Source organism: Diaphorina citri, unplaced genomic scaffold (genome assembly GCF_000475195.1).
Source record: "Diaphorina citri unplaced genomic scaffold, Diaci psyllid genome assembly version 1.1 scaffold330, whole genome shotgun sequence".
Lineage (NCBI taxonomy): Eukaryota > Metazoa > Arthropoda > Insecta > Hemiptera > Psyllidae > Diaphorina > Diaphorina citri.
In genome coordinates this window covers 252,690-271,974 of record NW_007377765.1, presented here as the reverse complement: position 1 = coordinate 271,974, position 19,285 = coordinate 252,690, and the positions used below count along the sequence as shown (strand labels likewise).

Below are 19,285 nucleotides of genomic sequence, written 5' to 3'. Positions count from 1 at the left end.
AAAAAATCCTACAGATAAAAATGTGGGCATCAGAGCAGCTTTTCTGTCCTGTGATGTCATTTGCTCTTAATATGTGCCCTCATTTATTTGCTGTCCAACTGATCTCGTTTTAAACCAGCTTTTTTACATCGATGAAATAATACCCATCTTTCAAACCATGTCATCAGAGGATGTACATAATAGAGATTGGAATCAACGGTCTACCCACGCCACCACGCGAACCTGAGGAATCAGATCAGGTGATTTTCAACGTAGCTTATCCTAGACATTGTCTTATTTCTCAGATTTACTACCTATTTCTTTTCCTGACGTACCTACTACCATCTGGAATTATTCTAGTACTCTTTACAGATGTTTGAATTTCCTTGTCAGAAGGCGCTCCGTTGTTTAGGTGTAAATAGCCACACATGTACAGTTTTTGAGGATCTAGCTTAGCTTATTAAGGACCTAAACTGTACCTAGTGACTCAGAGGGCCTCTAAACAGATTCATAGATCCGTCAAAAACTTGGAATCAAAACTCAAAATTATTGGACATGTTGCCTACTATAAACACAATGATAATTAATTCATATCTATGCTATCTCATGTTATTTTATTGTTAATTGTTCCTGCATTATAGGCTGGGAATCAGACAGCAACCATAGTGGCTCTGGCATGCTTGAAAGATCACAATCTGAACACGGAAATCAATCAATCGGCCATCCGAGAATGTGGAGGTCTAGAGGTCCTGGTCAACCTTCTGGAAACGGACAACTTGAAATGCAAGGTAAGATGGGAACCTCACAACTAGAAATACAAAGCAAATTATGTGGGAACCTCACAGTTCGGAATACAAAGCGATCTTCCCTTACGTATGACGTAGGTCGTACTTCTGATGTAGGTACATATACCTACTGATTTTATAGGTAGGTGGGTGGATACCAGATAGGTACCAATATTGTATTCTACGTCACATGTGGAAAACTTTGAATGGCTATTAAGCCCGCCCCTCACGGTAAGTTCCATCGCATGCACTGATCGATCATCGCATGCCATAACCAACTAGAAATACAAAGCAAATTATGTGGGAACCTCACAGTTCGGAATACAAAGCGATCTTCCCTTACGTATGACGTAGGTCGTACTTCTGATGTAGGTACATATACCTACTGATTTTATAGGTAGGTGGGTGGATACCAGATAGGTACCAATATTGTATTCTACGTCACATGTGGAAAACTTTGAATGGCTATTAAGCCCGCCACTCACGGTAAGTTCCATCGCATGAACTGATCGATCATCGTATGCGATAACTCATCGTGAGTGGCGGGCCACTGAAATAGATGAGAAAACCCGAACTTTCTTGAGTTTCTATCTTTCAGCTCGGGACAATCTCCGTGCTACGCGACATCACGCAGGATTACGAAACTAGAAAGCTAGTCACAGATCTGGGTGGTGTGCCTCTTCTAGTCAAGCTGTTGAACGACTCAGCCAGACCTTTGCAAATATTGGTGGCGGAAACGTTGGCCAATGTTGCCAAAATGCGAAAGGCGCAAAAAATCGTCCGAAAAACGGACGGTCTTCCACAACTCGTAAGTTTTAGAATTCGATATTTCGATACGTCATATTTATTTTCATGACGGATATGTTGGGAAGTAATGAGAAGCATTGAAAGACCGAGAAGTAGTATCAAGGTATTATGAAAGTTAGGAAGCTGCATCGGTACGAATAATGTGAAACTGAGAAGGCTGAGTGGTCCCGTGGCGGAAGAACACGCGAATACCAGAAGGTTACGAAAACGAAACTTCAATATATGGAATCTCTCACTTAGAATCCCATATCATACCCTTAACAGACAAACGCCCAACTTTGGAGGCAAGGTGTTTCTCTCTTGATCTGATGTCCAATTGACTGTGGGATTAAAGGGACTTTTCAGTCTCATTCTTGGAGTATCAACAGGGTATATTCTATTCTTATTTCAGATTGATCTTCTGGATGTACCCCAACAAGTGCTCACAGTGGCTTGGGATGATCTAGATGCAGACAAGAAGGAAATGGTGTACGTTGTGCGAGGCAGTATCAAAGCCCTCTGGTCCTTGTCCCAGTGCAGGAAAAATAAGGAGGCCATGAGAAAAGCGGGGGTGGTGAAAATTCTGGCCCGTCTCTTGCGTTGTGCCCATGAGGATATCATAGCGCCGACACTGGGCACTATTCAACAGTGCGCCACTGAAGTAAGAACATACTTAACTCATTTGCAACTAGAACAGAACATAAACACCTGAAGTGAGGCTAATAAACTAGATTTTTACCCACAGTACCCACGGTCATTCTATACCCACTTTGTCCCTGCATGATGGTTTTTAGACCCCAAATTCGGTCTATTTTAACTGATCCACCTTTGTAAACGAAATTTACTTTTATGATTTGATTTACTGTGTGTTTATGACCATGGATCGTCTCTACAAAAGTAAATTTATAATTTTATTGATGTTGTTTCTTTTTATTCCTAGAAAAACTATCAACTTGCCATTCAAACGGAGGGAATGATCTGCGATTTGGTCAAATTTCTGTCTAGTTCCAACGAAGAAATCAAGAAATACTGTGCATCTGCCATTTTCAAGGTAAGAACTCTTAGTTTTTAATAGCTCAGTCATTGGACTGTGTATGGCCATTAGTGATATTGTGAACGTTTCCTTTACCTACTATGGTCTTTGATTCACTGTTATAGTTTCACTGAAATTTTCAACAGCCTTCTTGGCTATTTTTGTCTCCTTGGGGCTAAATAGTCAATCCCGATTATTTACAGGCTTACTATTACGAACGTATTTGATTTTCAACCCCATACTTCAAGGACATATGCAAGTTGCAAGACAATGAACTGCGTCTCGTATTCGTAGCTAAAAAGAAAGGCATCCGATAGAGGGTTGTTGTGTATGGCCATTAGTGATATTGTGAACGTTCCCTTTACCTACCCGTACATGACAATGGCCCTTGATTCACTGCTATAGTTTCACTGAAATTTTCAACAGCCTTCTTGGTTATTTTTGTCTCCTTAGGGCTAAATAGTCAATCCCGATTATTTACAGGCTTACTGTTACCAACGTAATTGATTTTCAACCCGAATAAAGGTTTTCTAGGAGCTTAAAGTATGATTGTCCTGTCCTAGACAATCATACTTCAAGGACATATGCAAGTTGCAAGACAATGAACTGCGTCTCGTATTCGTAGCTAAAAAAAAGGCATCCGATAGAGGGTTGTGAAGGCTGAGTGGTCCCGTGGCGGAAGAACACGCGAATACCAGAAGGTTACGAAAACGAAACTTCAATATATGGAATCTCTCACTTAGAATCCCATATCATACCCTTAACAGACAAACGCCCAACTTTGGAGGCAAGGTGTTTCTCTCTTGATCTGATGTCCAATTGACTGTGGGACTTTTCAGTCTCATTCTTGGAGTATCAACAGGGTATATTCTATTCTTATTTCAGATTGATCTTCTGGATGTACCCCAACAAGTGCTCACAGTGGCTTGGGATGATCTAGATGCAGACAAGAAGGAAATGGTGTACGTTGTGCGAGGCAGTATCAAAGCCCTCTGGTCCTTGTCCCAGTGCAGGAAAAATAAGGAGGCCATGAGAAAAGCGGGGGTGGTGAAAATTCTGGCCCGTCTCTTGCGTTGTGCCCATGAGGATATCATAGCGCCGACACTGGGCACTATTCAACAGTGCGCCACTGAAGTAAGAACATACTTAACTCATTTGCAACTAGAACAGAACATAAACACCTGAAGTGAGGCTAATAAACTAGATTTTTACCCACAGTACCCACGGTCATTCTATACCCACTTTGTCCCTGCATGATGGTTTTTAGACCCCAAATTCGGTCTATTTTAACTGATCCACCTTTGTAAACGAAATTTACTTTTATGATTTGATTTACTGTGTGTTTATGACCATGGATCGTCTCTACAAAAGTAAATTTATAATTTTATTGATGTTGTTTCTTTTTATTCCTAGAAAAACTATCAACTTGCCATTCAAACGGAGGGAATGATCTGCGATTTGGTCAAATTTCTGTCTAGTTCCAACGAAGAAATCAAGAAATACTGTGCATCTGCCATATTCAAGGTAAGAACTCTTAGTTTTTAATAGCTCAGTCATTGGACTGTGTATGGCCTACCTACTCGTACATAACTATGGTCCTTGATTCACTGCTATAGTTTCACTGAAATTTTCAACAGCCTTCTTGGTTATTTTTGTCTCCTTAGGGCTAAATAGTCAATCCCGATTATTTACAGGCTTACTGTTACCAACGTAATTGATTTTCAACCCGAATAAAGGTTTTCTAGGAGCTTAAAGTATGATTGTCCTGTCCTAGACAATCATACTTCAAGGACATATGCAAGTTGCAAGACAATGAACTGCGTCTCGTATTCGTAGCTAAAAAAAAGGCATCCGATAGAGGGTTGTGACTGTCTTAACAAGGCTTTGCCTTTAGGAATTGATGAGGAGCTTTTCGATAGTCAAATTCTCTTTCATTTCCAGTGTGCGGCGGCAGATGAGGTAACCCGCAGTTTAGTGCGTGAACATGGCGGCTTAGACCCCCTGGTTTCCATCATCAAAAACGAGAAGAACCGCCAAAACAAACCCTTACTGGCGGCCGCTACAGGTGCCATATGGAAGAGTGCTATGAACCAGGAAAACGTACGCAGATTAGATGAACTGAAGACTGTGAATGTTCTCATACATCTGCTTGAAGACGAGGATGAAGAGGTATTTGTAAAGCGTTTCCCTCAAGGTTAGGGTTGCCTTAGACCTCAGCCACTTTGGGCTTTTTCTGTACAAAAAAGTACCCACGTTCTTTGAGTCTTTAGAGTGCGGTTTCATATTCATAAGCTTGCGGACATCGCTTGCGGACATCCAAGAGTCTTGATTTAGACTTTTAGACTATTGATGATGTCGGGCATCTTAGTGTCCCCATAACGCATTATTTTAACAAAGCCAATAGCAGGCTGCTAGGCTGTATAGGTGAGGGAAGGAAAAGGTGTATCTTAGATTCACGTAAATTTTTTAAACCCGCGGATTCATTCAATGATTGATTTACATACCTATTTTAATTAATAAACCATACGATGGTTATTACCGGGGTTCTAGGTAATTTTAATTTCCAGGTGCTAACAAACGTGGTGGGAGCACTAGGCGAATGCGCCAAAGTGTCTTCCAATCGGGACGCCATCAAGCGGTACAACGGCATCCAACCATTGGTCAATCTTCTCAATCTGACCAATCCGGAACTTCTGGAGAACGTTACCAAAGTCCTCGGCGAATGTGCCAATGACATAGCGTGCATGGAAGAAATTCAAGCCTTGGATGGCGTCCGGTTGATTTGGTCTCTGCTAAAGAATAGTTCGCAGAAAGTTCAAGCGAATGCTGCCCTGGCTTTGAGCCCTTGTATACAGAATGCTCAGGTATTTATGCGTTAGCAATGTAGCAACCTCAGTGAACATTAGAATGAGCTTACACGTTAGACGTGTCGGGTAGAATTTTAAAGAGAGTCTGCTGCGAAGATTTTTAGTGGCGGGAATCTCAGCCAGCCTAAATGGGCCCGGAAATCATGTTAGCGATAGGACAAAATGCTTAGATGGTCACTTATTTGAAACTAGTGCATTTAACGTTCTCTTGCTGGAATCTGTTTGTCTCTGGCTCTTTTAGGGCCATTTCACATCTGCGATTAACCGGATGGTATCCAAGTGCAAGATTGCTTAACTTGAATGATCTATAGGGTCCTGGTGATATTCAAGGATCTAACCCATATAGGTATCAAGTATCAAAATGAGGTTTTCAAACTTTTCCAGGAATCAGGCGAGCTCGTGAGGAGTTTTGTGGGAGGTCTCGAACTCATTGTATCCCTCCTAAAATCTGACGACACCCAAGTATTAGCCTGCGTGTGTGCAGCCATTTCCAAAGTTGCTACGGACCGGGAGAATCTGGCAGTCATATCAGATCATGGGGTGGTGGGTCTACTTGCTCAACTAGTGGACAAGGTAAGTTGCACATATTGGGTTCATTTATTGCAAGATAAAAAAAGATATCCTTTAAAAACTTTCAATTTTTTTTTAAGATATGTATCTTCCATAACTGCTACGACAAGATATATGGGATCATTCATCCAAGATCGATTTGCAGGGTACTTCTTTGGTAGGTGCCAATTCTGTAAAATAGGTACCAATTATTTGCAATTGAAAATATGTTTCAAATTCTCACCTCAAGAGAATTGAAAAACTTTGTAAATAACTCCTTGTACATACGTTTCTAAACTTCTAACAGCTGTACAGATCGTCAACCAGAGACACGTCAACCAGAGGACCCAGACTTAGGTACTCTTCAGATACCATGTATAAAATTCTGGCATATGCCACTCTAAACCTTGTATAAAGTTGTAAAATAATGTTCTGTCAGCTTAAAATCAATGGAAATTTGCATGTACACAAACCCTCAAGGTCGGAATACAAATGGACCCAGACTTAGGTACTCTTCAGATACCATGTATAAAATTCTGGCATATGCCACTCGAAACCTTGTATAAAGTTGTAAAATAATGTTCTGTCAGCTTAAAATCAATGGAAATTTGCATGTACACAAACCCTCAAGGTCGGAATACACAGAACCCTACCGAGCCAGCACCGCGTCCTCCCCGAGCAGAATTCGCTACACGGGCGATTGTTGGTGACGGTGGTAGGAGAACACACTTGCCCGCCACCGCTCTAAGCGACGGGCGTCCGTATTTTCTCAGCGCGGTGTGAGTCCGCTATACGGGCGACTGTTGGTGATGGCGGTAGGAGAATACACTTGCCCACCACCACTCTGAGAGCCGGTCGTCAGTATTCTCTCAGCGCGGTATGAGTCCTCTACACGGGCGACTGTTTGTAACGGTGCGCTGGTAGGAGAACACACTTACCCGCCACCGCTCTGAGTTACGGCGGGCAGTCTTCTTTATTCTCTCAGCCTGAGCAGAGTTCGCTAGACGGGCGACTGTTGGTAACGGTGCGCTGGTAGGAGAATACACTTGCCCGCCACCACTTGACACTCTCAGCAATCGCGGGGCCGCGGGCAGTACCTATTCTCTATTCTCTCAGCGCGGTGTTTCTCTCGATGGGGTGCGGGCTAGGTGCGGTTGTGTGCCCCGATCTATTAATCTCTTTTCATAACTGTATAGGGAAACTGCTCTCAAAAGTCCTTAATTCCAATTGAAAGCCTAAATTAAAATCCATTTTCTTTCTCTTATCAAGCCTGCAGATCCGGGGTGGATTTTATCCTGGAGGCTTAAAGCTCGTTCTTGGAACGGCTCGCTTTCTCCTATCCTGTCTTTCTTTTCTCTTCGATTTCGGGACGATAAGACCCTACCAGTTACAGTTCCCTCTATCAAACATATTAAAAAAAAAAATCCTACAGATAAAAATGTGGGCATCAGAGCAGCTTTTCTGTCCTGTGATGTCATTTGCTCTTAATATGTGCCGTCATTTATTTGCTGTCCAACTGATCTCGTTTTAAACCCGCTTTTTTACATCGATGAAATAATACCCATCTTTCAAACCATGTCATCAGAGAATGTACATATGGGCTCATAAAATACCACCTAACTGTTGCTTTGGCTAGAGCCATTTGTAAAATTAGTAGGTAACTTGTATTTTTTTAGATGCATGGAAAGTTCCAACAAAGGAACAAATGTACATAATCTGTATCTATTAGCTAATTAAGCTTATCTTTAGGTAGTTCATGGCTCATAAAATACCACCTACTGTTGCTTTGGCTAGAGCGGTTTGTAAAATTGGTAGGTAACTTGTATTTTTTAGATGCATGGAAAGTTCCAACAAAGGAACAAAAATGTACATAATCTGTATCTATTAGCTAATTAAGCTTATCTTTAGGTAGTTCATCAAAAAATCTTAGGTAGTTCATAGTATTTCCAGTTTAACCAGTACCTATGTCTTTAGAAAACTTTGCTTTTAAACTATTCTCCTCGTTACCTGTAGTGAACACCAAAGGAGATCATTGTATAAAATATGTTGCATGGCCAAAGGATACTGAAATGATGCATAGCCAAAGGATGTTAAAATATTGCATGGCCTAATTCGCGGCTCATTGTTTTTATTCCCCCACCCCCAACAACTTTCATATGTTTCCTAATTAGTTTTCTGCCTTTGATGAAAATAATTAACTTTACAAACCCTCGTTCGTAAACTATTAATGCTTCTATTGTAGTGTTAATGGGATAGACGTGTTTAATTAATATTTTGACAAGTAGCATTAGTGGTAGAGTTCGGAAAACTGGGTTAATCATCTTATACTGTTGTCTGAGGATTCTGGCAAAGTCATCTGAAAATGAATGTTCTTCATTAGGTAGGTACCACAATGTAGGTAGGTATCTTTCCATGGTTAACTAACAAGGTCCCTTGGCAAAAAAAAGTTAATGACAGAGAATATTTTACTTAACAACTCATAATAGATCATTTAGGAGTAATGTAAATAGAAAAACTCCAAAAACAAACCTAGAGATCCATTCAGTAGGGCATCAGCAAGCTGTGGGTTATTTTGTTTGAGCAAGGAAACTTTATGAGGATTAATCATCTTTCTCCAGGCATAGGTAAATAGTTACGGCCATCAAAGGGGAATGAACATTGCCCAAAATTTTAATGCGGTTTCTACTTTCTACGTGTGACTTGGTGAAGCAGTAAGTATAACTTCATTTAAGTACAGGTACAATAGGTATGAATGAGCGTATTAGAGGAACTGTGAAAGTGGGACCACTAGGACAGAAAATCCAGGAGAGCAGATTAAGGTCCAATCATCTTTCTCCAGGCATAGGTACATATAGTTACGGCAATCAAAGGGGAATGAACATTGCCCAAAAATTTAATGCGGTTTCTACTTTCTACGTGTGAATTGGTGAAGCAGTAAGTATAACTTCATTTAAGTGCAGGTACAATAGGTATGAATGAGCGTATTAGAGGAACTGTGAAAGTGGGACCACTAGGACAGAAAATCCAGGAGAGCAGATTAAGGTGGTTTGGACATGAACAGAGAAGAGACGATGAGTGTGTAGGAAAGAGAGTAGAGAGTTTAGATATAGGGGGTATTAAAAACAAAAACGGCCACAAAACACTCATATTTTAAATTTAAAAAAGGTTTTAATGAAGATATTCCTCGCACACCTCTTCCTCCTAGGAAGAAGATGAACTGCGGGAGCATTTGTCTTCTGCCATCGCCAATTGTTGCGAGTGGGGAAGCAACTGTCGCGATTTCGGTCGCCTGGGTGCCGTCGCTCCCCTGGTTAGCTATATGGCGACCGGTAACAAGCGGGTGCATCGAACCACGGCCCTCGCACTGTGCAAGCTATCCGCTGATCCGTTCAACTGTATCACGCTGCACCAGAGTGGTGTTGTACCGGTAAGTAATACTTTTCTTTTAAACCGGTAAAAAAAGGCGTTTGGACATGAGAGAAGAGACGATGAGTGTGTAGGAAAGAGAGTAGAGAGTTTATATATAATTATATAGGGGGTATTAAAAACAAAAACGGCAATAAAACACTCATATTTTAAATCTAAAAAAGGTTTTAATGAAGATATTCCTCGCACACCTCTTCCTCCTAGGAAGAAGACGAACTGCGGAGAGAAGAGACGATGAGTGTGTAGGAAAGAGAGTAGAGAGTTTATATATAGGGGGTATTAAAAAACGGCGATAAAACACTCATATTTTAAATCTAAAAAAGGTTTTAATGAAGATATTCCTCGCACACCTCTTCCTCCTAGGAAGAAGACGAACTGCGGGAGCATCTGTCCTCTGCCATCGCCAATTGTTGCGAGTGGGGAAGCAATTGTCGCGATTTCGGTCGCCTGGGTGCCGTCGCCCCCCTGGTTAGTTATATGGCGACCGGTAACAAACGGGTGCATCGAACCACGGCCCTCGCACTGTGCAAGCTGTCCGCTGATCCGTTCAACTGTATCACGCTGCACCAGAGTGGTGTTGTACCGGTAAGTAATACTTTTCTTTTAAACCGGTAAAAAAAGGTTCGATAGAGGAATAGTAATGCACGCACTATGTTGCGGGTTCGATTCCCGCCCGGGGCGGATTTTAACCTGAACTGATAAGGTTCGTTCTCGGAACGGCTGATTTTGTCCTATCCTGTCTTCTTTTGCTCTTCGCTTCCGGGATAATAGGCATGCTACGACACAGACCACACGAGTCTAATTGCTGCGAAAGAAAAATGACGATGAGACACTCGTTTTTTTTCTTCTTCTTCTTCTTCTTCCTCTTCCTCTTCTTCTTTTTCTTTTATGTATGGTGAACAAGAGAACATAGAAATGTATAGAGAAAGTATTGCAATTGGTACAATTTTTTTACTTTCTATTACCCTTACGTATAGGGAACCTATACAAGGTAATGAGAAAGTATTGCAATCGGTCCAATTATGTATATTTACTAAAAACCAGGCCCAGTAGTGCAGTTGCTAAGGTATTGGATTCATAAGCGGGGGACTGCAGTTCAAATCCCAGAAGCGGCAAATAAAAATTGAATCTGAAAAAGACCATTTGTCAGAATAAGATTGCACAACTCACCAAATTATTTATTTTGTGACTTAACCCATCAAGTCAAACTAATTATTTGTTTTATTTCTTTCACCCATCAGGTCCTCAATCTCATAGGATTCATCCTGATCTCCATGTCGATGTATTCGATGTACTTCCGTGCCAATTTCTTCAATACGGTGGCCATGTTTGGTTTCTGGTTCACTGGTATCCTGTTGGTTCTATATCTGTTTCATATTATTGAGAAACTCTATAAGATACCCTGGCTCAAGATAGTAAGTACCACGGTCCAAATAAGCTTAAGAGATTAAGAGACATTACACAAAACATTGTAAGGACCTCTTCACTTTGATTTATCTAAAGAACTTCGGAAAAAGATGAGTCGCAATTCCAGATAGTGACAGAAAAACGAATTGGAAACCGGAACCCTGGAAATCCTGGAATACTTTACCGTGTTCGGTTAGAAAGTAGAAAGATTGTCCGACGTATAAAGGCAATAATTCATGCACAAATATAGTCAATATAAGTCGTTTCCAGGGGACGGCTCTTTCTTTGACTTTCAAATCCTGGAATACGAACTTATGGCTTGAGTAAAAAAAGGACGATTCAATTGAAAGATCCTGATAGACAACGGTCCTGTTTTTCATAATTTTGTACCTTATTTTTATGTTGTTTACAAATGCAAAGATATTAGCTATTGCTATTAGGCTATTACTAAAGAATTTCTCTTTCTTCTCTCTCACAGGAGTTCGTCTACTGCAGCATCCTGGCCGCGTTCTATTTCATCGCGTCTATCCTATGCGCATCCTGGGCAACACATTCAACATTCGGCGTAGCTGCCATCTTTGGCTTCTGTGCTACAGGTGCCTACGCGTATGACGCATGGATCAAATACATTGATATACAGAATGGAGAATTAGCACAGGGCAGTCGTGTGGTGTCAACACACAAGACAACCAATGTCGTGTCGCCTGGTTCAGGACCTAGGTCCCCTGTTACTGTTATAGCGTAAGGGGAACTTTCAATGCTGTCCCCAGGGCACTGGGCGCTTGTTTCGTCAAAACCCAACGAGATCTGTATAGTTTACGTGCAATCTGTACAAATGTTTCCAGTGATTTCGGTTCACTTTGGTGCGTGGGCCAAAAAGTGAGTTTAAACTCCGTTTTTTAACTCTTGGATTGAGTAATCTGATTGGCTGATTTGTAAAAATCAACCAATGACATTACTTAAACCGAGATTTAAACTTAAACGGAGTTTAAAATCACTTTGTGGCCTTGGGTGTTAATGAGTCACATTTTGCGGATCAAGGAAAGTATAAAAAGAACGCTGAAATGAAGTATGTTCTTGAAAAATTAGTGTGAAGGAAAAGAGAACAATAATAGCTAACTCGTACTTTATGAATCTAGTGAACTTGTAGAAAACTAATTTATACGTGTGCGTGTTTTACTGGAATTTCACGAGTTTTTCCACGACGAAACTGGAAAGTAAAAATAATCTAGATTTTACATTAAGATTAGAAAAGGTCTGCATGACCTCAATATGTTTAACCTTTAAGAAAAAAAAATTGTCCCCCTTCCTCTCCGTCTGAAAATATTTACAAATCTAACTTGACCACAACTTAATGTGCTTTGTAATCTGTTATATTAGATACTTTGATACTTTTTAAGATTTGTAAATTCTTCTTTTAGATATTTGCAATATATTTTATAATTTTACCCCTCCGATATTATACGATACATATTTATGCTATTTCTGTTCTGTGTCCTCCGCATTTGACTGGGCAGTTGCAAGACTTTCTTTAATAATTGATTTTTGAACTGAATACCTTTTAAGATGCTTCCAAAAATTGTATTCAAGCTGGTTAAAAGACTTAAAGCCAAGCTTATGGTTTCATATTGGCCTTATTGTAGTCCAATTTTGGACTTTTTTTTTTCAATTTTCATGAATCTGTGCTTGTGCAGAAGACCAAAGTGCCTTTCAACATGAGACTGTAGACCTAGATATAAATACATATAATAATGAATACATATAACATTGTTTATACTTATACTAATATCACTCATATAAATATGTAGATTATTGTAGATACTTATATCACTTACACCTTGGCTTCAAGATAACGGTCACAACATGACCATGATATCAAATGTTGGTAAGCTTTGTATGATCCTACATACTTATCAACAGAGTCAAACTATGTTCAATAAGCTATGAAATTCTAATATGTTCAATAAGTTATCAAATTCTAATATGTATATTCAATATATGTTCAATAAGTTATCAAATTCTAATATGTTCAATAAGTTATCAAATTAAGTTATCAAATTCTAATATGTATATTCAATATATGTTCAATAAGTTATCAAATTCTAACACATATATTCAATGTTACGAAAATCTAAGAGCAACTGTCCAGTAGTTTTTGTTTTTAATGTTTATTTTTTCTGAAATTTTTACCATGAAATTTAGATTAATCGTTTATCGACAAATTTTTCTTGTTAAATATTGAAATTATTGGTACTTAAAATTATTTTTGTCGTAAGATATTTTAACAAAACTGTGAAATTACTTCTATTTTAGATTATTTGTTTCTTCTTTACAAATTTACAAACTCTTCGTTCTTCTGATTTATAACATGTTCAATAACTTCTGGAAAGAGACTGAACTGGATTTTCAAATTTGTCTAACGTATACGAGTGCCTTATTCATTTTGTGCCGTTAGTTTTGCAATATGTTCTGATTATTTTACAAGTTAGAAAGACACGGATCTACTGTCTTTACAGAACCATACCCATTGCTTTTTGAACGTTTACAAAATATGTTTTACAAATTTATTACTCCCCGACCCATCAATTCTTTTTGGACGTTTACAAAATATTTTACACATTATTCGAAACCATGACTTTGTAATTGTAATATAGACTTTAATATTCGTCAATTCTTACTTACTTATTTAAGGCGGTTTAACACTACGGACAGTAGGTCGTTCTTTAGATACCTACTAAAATTAACTGGGCAGCTATATGTATGTAGGTATAGTTGTAAGTAAAAGTTTTCACCATCATATTTTCAATAGCATACACTTTTTCTACAAAGTTGTTGTCAGGTAACACCTGAAATATCTTTCCTTCGTAATGGCAGCTTAATTAGTACAATGTAAGTTTACCTCACTCTTTGAAAACGTCCCAGAATCTTGGTGGACTTTTTATGTAAACAAATTTTCTCCTTAATGTAAATTAACTGAATGAACCTCATTGCCTTAAATGTTCAAGCTTATTATCCTACCAGTGATTACCCACCTTTTATACCTTTATCTCTATCTGTTGATTATAAAATTTACAAATATTTGCCTTCAAAGTTACTGTGCAAAATTATAGGAATAACTAACCTTGTAAATAGGCCAGCCTAGTTGGCTTGGATTGCAGCGCGTCTACCTTGTAAGCGCTAGGTCGCGGGTTCGACTCCCGCCCGGGGCGGATTTTATCTTAAACAGATAAAGTTCGCTCTCTTAAAGGCTGGCTTTCTCCTATCCTGTCTTCCTTCTCTCTTATAGGAAAATCTTGGTTCCATGGAAAATTATTTAATACGTAAATATTTAAGGCAAATATTTGTAAATTCTGGTGAATAAGCCTCTCTCTATATTATGGTGAGTACTTAGGTACAAAGCTATAAGGTGCTTACCAGAAGGATTGCTGGTTCTGGCAACTTGCACACGTTTCAGTAACACAAGATCTCCATCCTGGATGTTATAGTCCTTCAATGTCTTCTTGTTGTCCACGAGAGCATTACCCTGGAACTCAATGGCTATCTCTTGGGCTGATATGCCCGACTGAACTTCACAGAAAGCTTTGAAGTTTTCCAGCTCTAGGTCTTCACTGACATCTAGGAGAAAACACTCATTGTCCAGGGATGTTACTGTTACTTTCATCTTGGCTGTCTAGGAGACAATGCAACCAGTTTGCTCTCTACCAAAAAACTACAAGTGATCAAGTGAATCAGAACCAAAAAACTAGTCAATCAAAGGCCAAAAGAAAGATAATTTATACGCACTTAAAAAAGTTGATTCACCTGGATTACCGAACGAGAGAGTGATATTCTAAAGACATTCACTTTGCACTTTTTTGGACTTTTAGAACTGGAAGAGCACTTGCACTTTACACTGTGGAGAGGTTTTACCAAACGTACGATTTTTTTTTCATTTTGAAGTGAACTTTAGGACAGGTCTTACGATTTTTTACCAAACGTACGATTTTTTCCTCAATGCAACTCATCACATATTGATTTTTGGCAACACTGTAGATTTGTTGATTAAAAATTTCAAAAAGAAAAGTAAGAAAAGGAAAAAATTAAAATGAGATAAAAATAAATAAATTATTCTTATCAAGACAATTTCGATTAAGATGATTTAAATTGGTGAGCTTTCGATGTCACTCAGGACATCATCTTCAGACCAAGATAGATGTTGACTCTATCGCAGCAGGAGTAGAAGTGATAGAGTCAACATCTATCTTGGTCTGAAGATGATGTCCTGAGTGACATCGAAAGCTCACCAATTTAAATCATCTTAATCGAAATTGTCTTGATAAGAATAATTTATTTATTTTTATCTCATTTTAATTTTTTAAATATTCTTACGATTATTAAAAACAATTTTAGTTTCTAGAAAGTTATTTTTCTCAAGTACCTAGCTAGCCTTTCTTGTGAAGTTCTTCCTAAGTTTTCTTTCTTGTTAACTGACCTAGGTATTTTGTGAAGTTAGATGTATTTTTGTTAACTGGGCTGTATTGTTAAGATCCTTTTTGTGAGCTGACCTTTGTTGCATTGTTCCTTTTTGTTAGCTGAGGACCTGTAAAATATTTGACCGTTTATTGAACGTAATTCACTCACTTTAGGTCTGATTAAGGCTAAAAACAGAGTGAAGGGCGGAGAGCAAAGAGCTTTTTGCTCTCAGCTCTGTGTGGTTTGAATTGAAGTCTTCACTTCCCTCGACCTGCTTAATGCTCTACGCGCTATGTTTTCGCTCCATTCTGATTTTAGCCCGACCCAAAGTTGTGACTTTGCCGAGAAATAGCTCATCCTCAAAGGGAATTCAGCTAAAAACTTCCAACTCGCAAATGTTTGACAATTAAGCTTCTTCTATCCCATACCCGGAAAACTCTCAACATGATAGAAACTAACTCATACACCGTGGATGATTCTAGCAGAGATGAAGTTCTTACCACCGTAACACGGAGATTTCCAATCGTCAGATTCCTCATAGAACCTAAATCCCTCACCGGACTTGGTAAGTATACTAGAAGTTTGGTACTTGTGCAGAAGTCACGTCCGTGGAATATTGCTACCAAAGGAACTGGCACAAATGAGCAGTGACCAGTGTTATTATAGGGTTAGGTTAAACGCAAGAAGGAGTTTTCACAATTAGAGCAGTGACTCGTATAGGGTTAGGTTGAATACAAAAAGGAGCTTTTCTTTTCCACGGACGTGACTTCTGCATGATTACCAAAAGTTTAGTGAACTGTAGAAATTACTCGGAAAATAAAGGGTCTCTGCGGGGCCCTCAAAAAGCCGAATGAGGCCTAAAGCTGTGTCCACACATTGTCGACGCGTCGACGGACGGCCGTGGATCGACGAGGTGAACCTATCTATGTTGTCGAGGCACTGTGGACGGTTTCAGTCATCGATTGACCGTCGTCGACTGTGTGTGACACTGGGAACTGATTTAGAATGAAAAAATTTCTTACATCAAACGTGCCGGGAGGCGCTCAAAACTTTTTTCCTCGTATAAATCTAAGATGAATATAAGATGTGAAAAAAACAAAAAACAAAAACAACAACTTGATACTCAATTCGTCCAAATATTTGTGTCCATTAAGTTCTGTATCGTAAGGTCGCATAAGTAAATATCTGTTATATTTATTTATATCTGAGAAACATAACATAAGGTACCTATGTATGTAAGTTGTTATGTATTAAAGTCTAACTATTGCATAATATATTGCTGTTTTACTCCACTGAATTATTTAAATGTTTATTGTATTTAACCTTATTAATAATATATTTTATTTTCACGTTATTCTGTTGATAAATTTAACTTTAAACCAATTACAATACAAAGATTGAAGATACAATTGAGATAAATATTTTGTAGGGTCTTTCATTTACGTCCTATATTATGTTAGTATTTGTATACAGGAAAATATGCCGTGGTGGCTTTTATAGGTATTATTATAAAAAGGCCCAAGTCGGAAAGTTTATGAATGAGGGTCTTTCATTTACGTCCTATATTATGTTAGTATTTGTATACAGGAAAATATGCCGTGGTGGCTTTTATAGGTATTATTATAAAAAAGCCCAAGTCGGAAAGTTTATATCTTTGTAAAACACAACAAAGAGGTTTGATAGAGGGAACTGTAACTGTCTTATCGTCCCGAAAGCGAAGAGAGAAGACAGGAAAAAGCCAGAACGAACCTGATCTGGTTAGGATAAAATCCTCCCCGGGCGGGAATCGAACCCGCGACCTAGCGCTTACAAGGCAGACACGCTCCCCTCCAGGCTAACTAGGCTGGCAATCTGGCCTTGTGCACTCTATGTGTTGAAAGTTAGAATCGATGTGGTTGCTAAGGGATGGTTGCTAATAAACAACTGGAAGCACGTGATATCATAGAGATAGAGATGCCTAGTATTAATAGAAAGCGGAAAGATAGCAGTATTATTTATTACGCTCTACTTATTGAGAGTTTTCTAATTGTCTACTTACTGTGGTTTCCTTGACAAAAAGTAGTTTCTAGCCAGAACGAACCTGATCTGGTTAGGATAAAATCCTCCCCGGGCGGGAATCGAACCCGCGACCTAGCGCTTACAAGGCAGACACGCTACCCTCCAGGCTAACTAGGCTGGCAGTCTGGCCTTGAGCCCTCAATGTGTTGAAAGTTAGAATCGATGTGGTTGCTAAGGGATGGTTGCTAATAAACAACTGGAAGCACGTGATAACATAGAGATGCCTAGGATTAATAGAAAGCGGAAAGATAGCAGTATTATTTATTACGCTCTATTGAGAGTTTTCTAATTGTCTACTTACTGTGGTTTCCTTGACAAAAAGTAGTTTCTAGAAAGTTATTTTTCTCAAGTACCTAGCTAGCCTTTCTTGTGAAGTTCTTCCCAAGTTTTCTTTCTTGTTAACTGACCTATTTTGTGAAGTTGGATGTATGTATTTTCGTTAACTGGGCTGTATTGTTAAGATCCTTTTTGTGAGCTGACCTTTCTTGCATTGTTCCTTTTTGTTAACTGAGGACCTGTAAAATATTTGACCATTCGTTGAACCTAATTCACTCCACATCTGATTAAGGCTAAAAACAGAGTGAAAGGCGGAGAGCAAAGAGCTTTTCGCTTTCAGCACTGTGTGGTTTGAATTGAAGTCTTCACTTCCCTCGACCTGCTTAATGCTCTACGCGCTATGTTTTCGCTCCATTCTGATTTTAGCCTTGTTTGCAACAACCCCGACCCAAATTTGTGACTTTGCCGAGAAATGAATAGCTCATCCTCAAAGGGAATTCAGCTAAAAACGTCCAACTCGTAAATGTCTGACTGTTAAGCTTCTTCTATCCCATACCCGGAAAACTCTCAACATGATAGAATCTAACTCATACACCGTGGACGATTCTAGCAGAGATGAAGTTCTTACCACCGTAACACGGAGATTTCCAATCGTCAGATTCCTCATAGAACCTAAATTCCTAACCGGACTCGGTAAGTATACCCGAAGTTTGGTACTTGTGCAGAAGTCACGTCCGTGGAATATTGCTACCAAAGGAACTGGAACAAACGAGCAGTGACCAGTGTTATTATAGGGTTAGGTTTAACGCAAGAAGGAGTTTTCACAATTAGAGCAGTGACTCGTATAGGGTTAGGTTGAATACAAAAAGGAGCTTTTCTTTTCCACGGACGTGACTTCTGCATAATTACCAAGTTTAGTGAACTGTAGAAATTACTCGGAAAATAAAGGGTCTCTGCGGGTCCCTCAAAAAGCCGAATGAGTCCTAAAGCTGCGTCCACACATTGTCGACGCGTCGACGGACGGCCGTGGATCGACGAGGTGAATCTATCTATGTTGTCGAGGCACTGTGGACGGTTTCAGTCATCGATTGACCGTCGTCGACTGTGTGTGACACTGGGCACTGATTTAGAATGAAAAAATTTCTTACATCAAACGTGCCGGGAGGCGCGCAAAACTTTTTTCCTCGTATAAATTTAAGATGAATATAAGATATGAGAAAAAAAAAACAACAACAACAACTTGATACTTAATTCGTCCAAATATTTGTGTCCATTAAGTTCTGTATCTTAAGGTCGTATAAGTAATATCTGTTATATTTATTTATATCTGAGAAACATAACATAAGGTTTGTATGTAAGTTGTTAGACAAGATTTTGAACAAGTGGTTTTTGTAACGAACTTTTCCTGTGCTCAGACATAATAGTCCGCGTTCAAAATTTCAACCAATCAGATTGCCCGGTACAAGAAGTTAACGTCTTCTGGCCCAGCAGTCAGGTTGAGTAGTAGAAGAAGAATTTCTGAAGAAGGTAGAGGTAGAATTTACACTGCTAGTGTACAAGACAAGAATAACAGGCCAGGTTTCAGAAGGAGACCAATAGAGGGATATTGTGGGCTTTGTTTGAATGGAACCAGGTTATCGAAATTATTTAGCTTTCTTCTTCCTACT

At 39.2% G+C, this 19,285-nt stretch overlaps 3 protein-coding genes across 3 annotated transcripts; all 3 read left to right on the top strand.

Annotated features, from left to right (window-relative positions):
- Nucleotides 1-620: 620 nt before the first annotated feature.
- On the top strand, nt 621-2,900 carry LOC103507637 (armadillo repeat-containing protein gudu; the record flags this gene model as incomplete). The annotated part of the gene is made up of 5 exons (XM_026822455.1): nt 621-767; nt 1,363-1,572; nt 1,963-2,211; nt 2,491-2,601; nt 2,832-2,900. Coding segments are annotated over 5 exons (786 nt in total), but the record flags the coding sequence as incomplete, so codon positions are not given.
- A 574-nt stretch (nt 2,901-3,474) lies between these two features.
- LOC113466781 (armadillo repeat-containing protein gudu-like) lies at nt 3,475-10,097 on the top strand. The gene is made up of 6 exons (XM_026822467.1): nt 3,475-3,717; nt 3,997-4,107; nt 4,525-4,752; nt 5,151-5,447; nt 5,835-6,023; nt 9,789-10,097. The coding sequence occupies exons 1-6, from the start codon at nt 3,541-3,543 to the stop codon at nt 10,038-10,040; spliced, it is 1,254 nt and encodes a 417-aa protein (XP_026678268.1). The 5' UTR covers nt 3,475-3,540; the 3' UTR covers nt 10,041-10,097.
- Nucleotides 10,098-10,313: 216 nt separating this feature from the next.
- LOC113466772 (CKLF-like MARVEL transmembrane domain-containing protein 4) lies at nt 10,314-13,853 on the top strand. The gene is made up of 3 exons (XM_026822454.1): nt 10,314-10,342; nt 10,564-10,840; nt 11,311-13,853. Exons 1-3 carry the CDS (start codon nt 10,314-10,316, stop codon nt 11,575-11,577), a joined length of 573 nt encoding a protein of 190 aa, XP_026678255.1. The 3' UTR covers nt 11,578-13,853.
- The last annotated feature ends 5,432 nt before the right edge of the window (nt 13,854-19,285 follow it).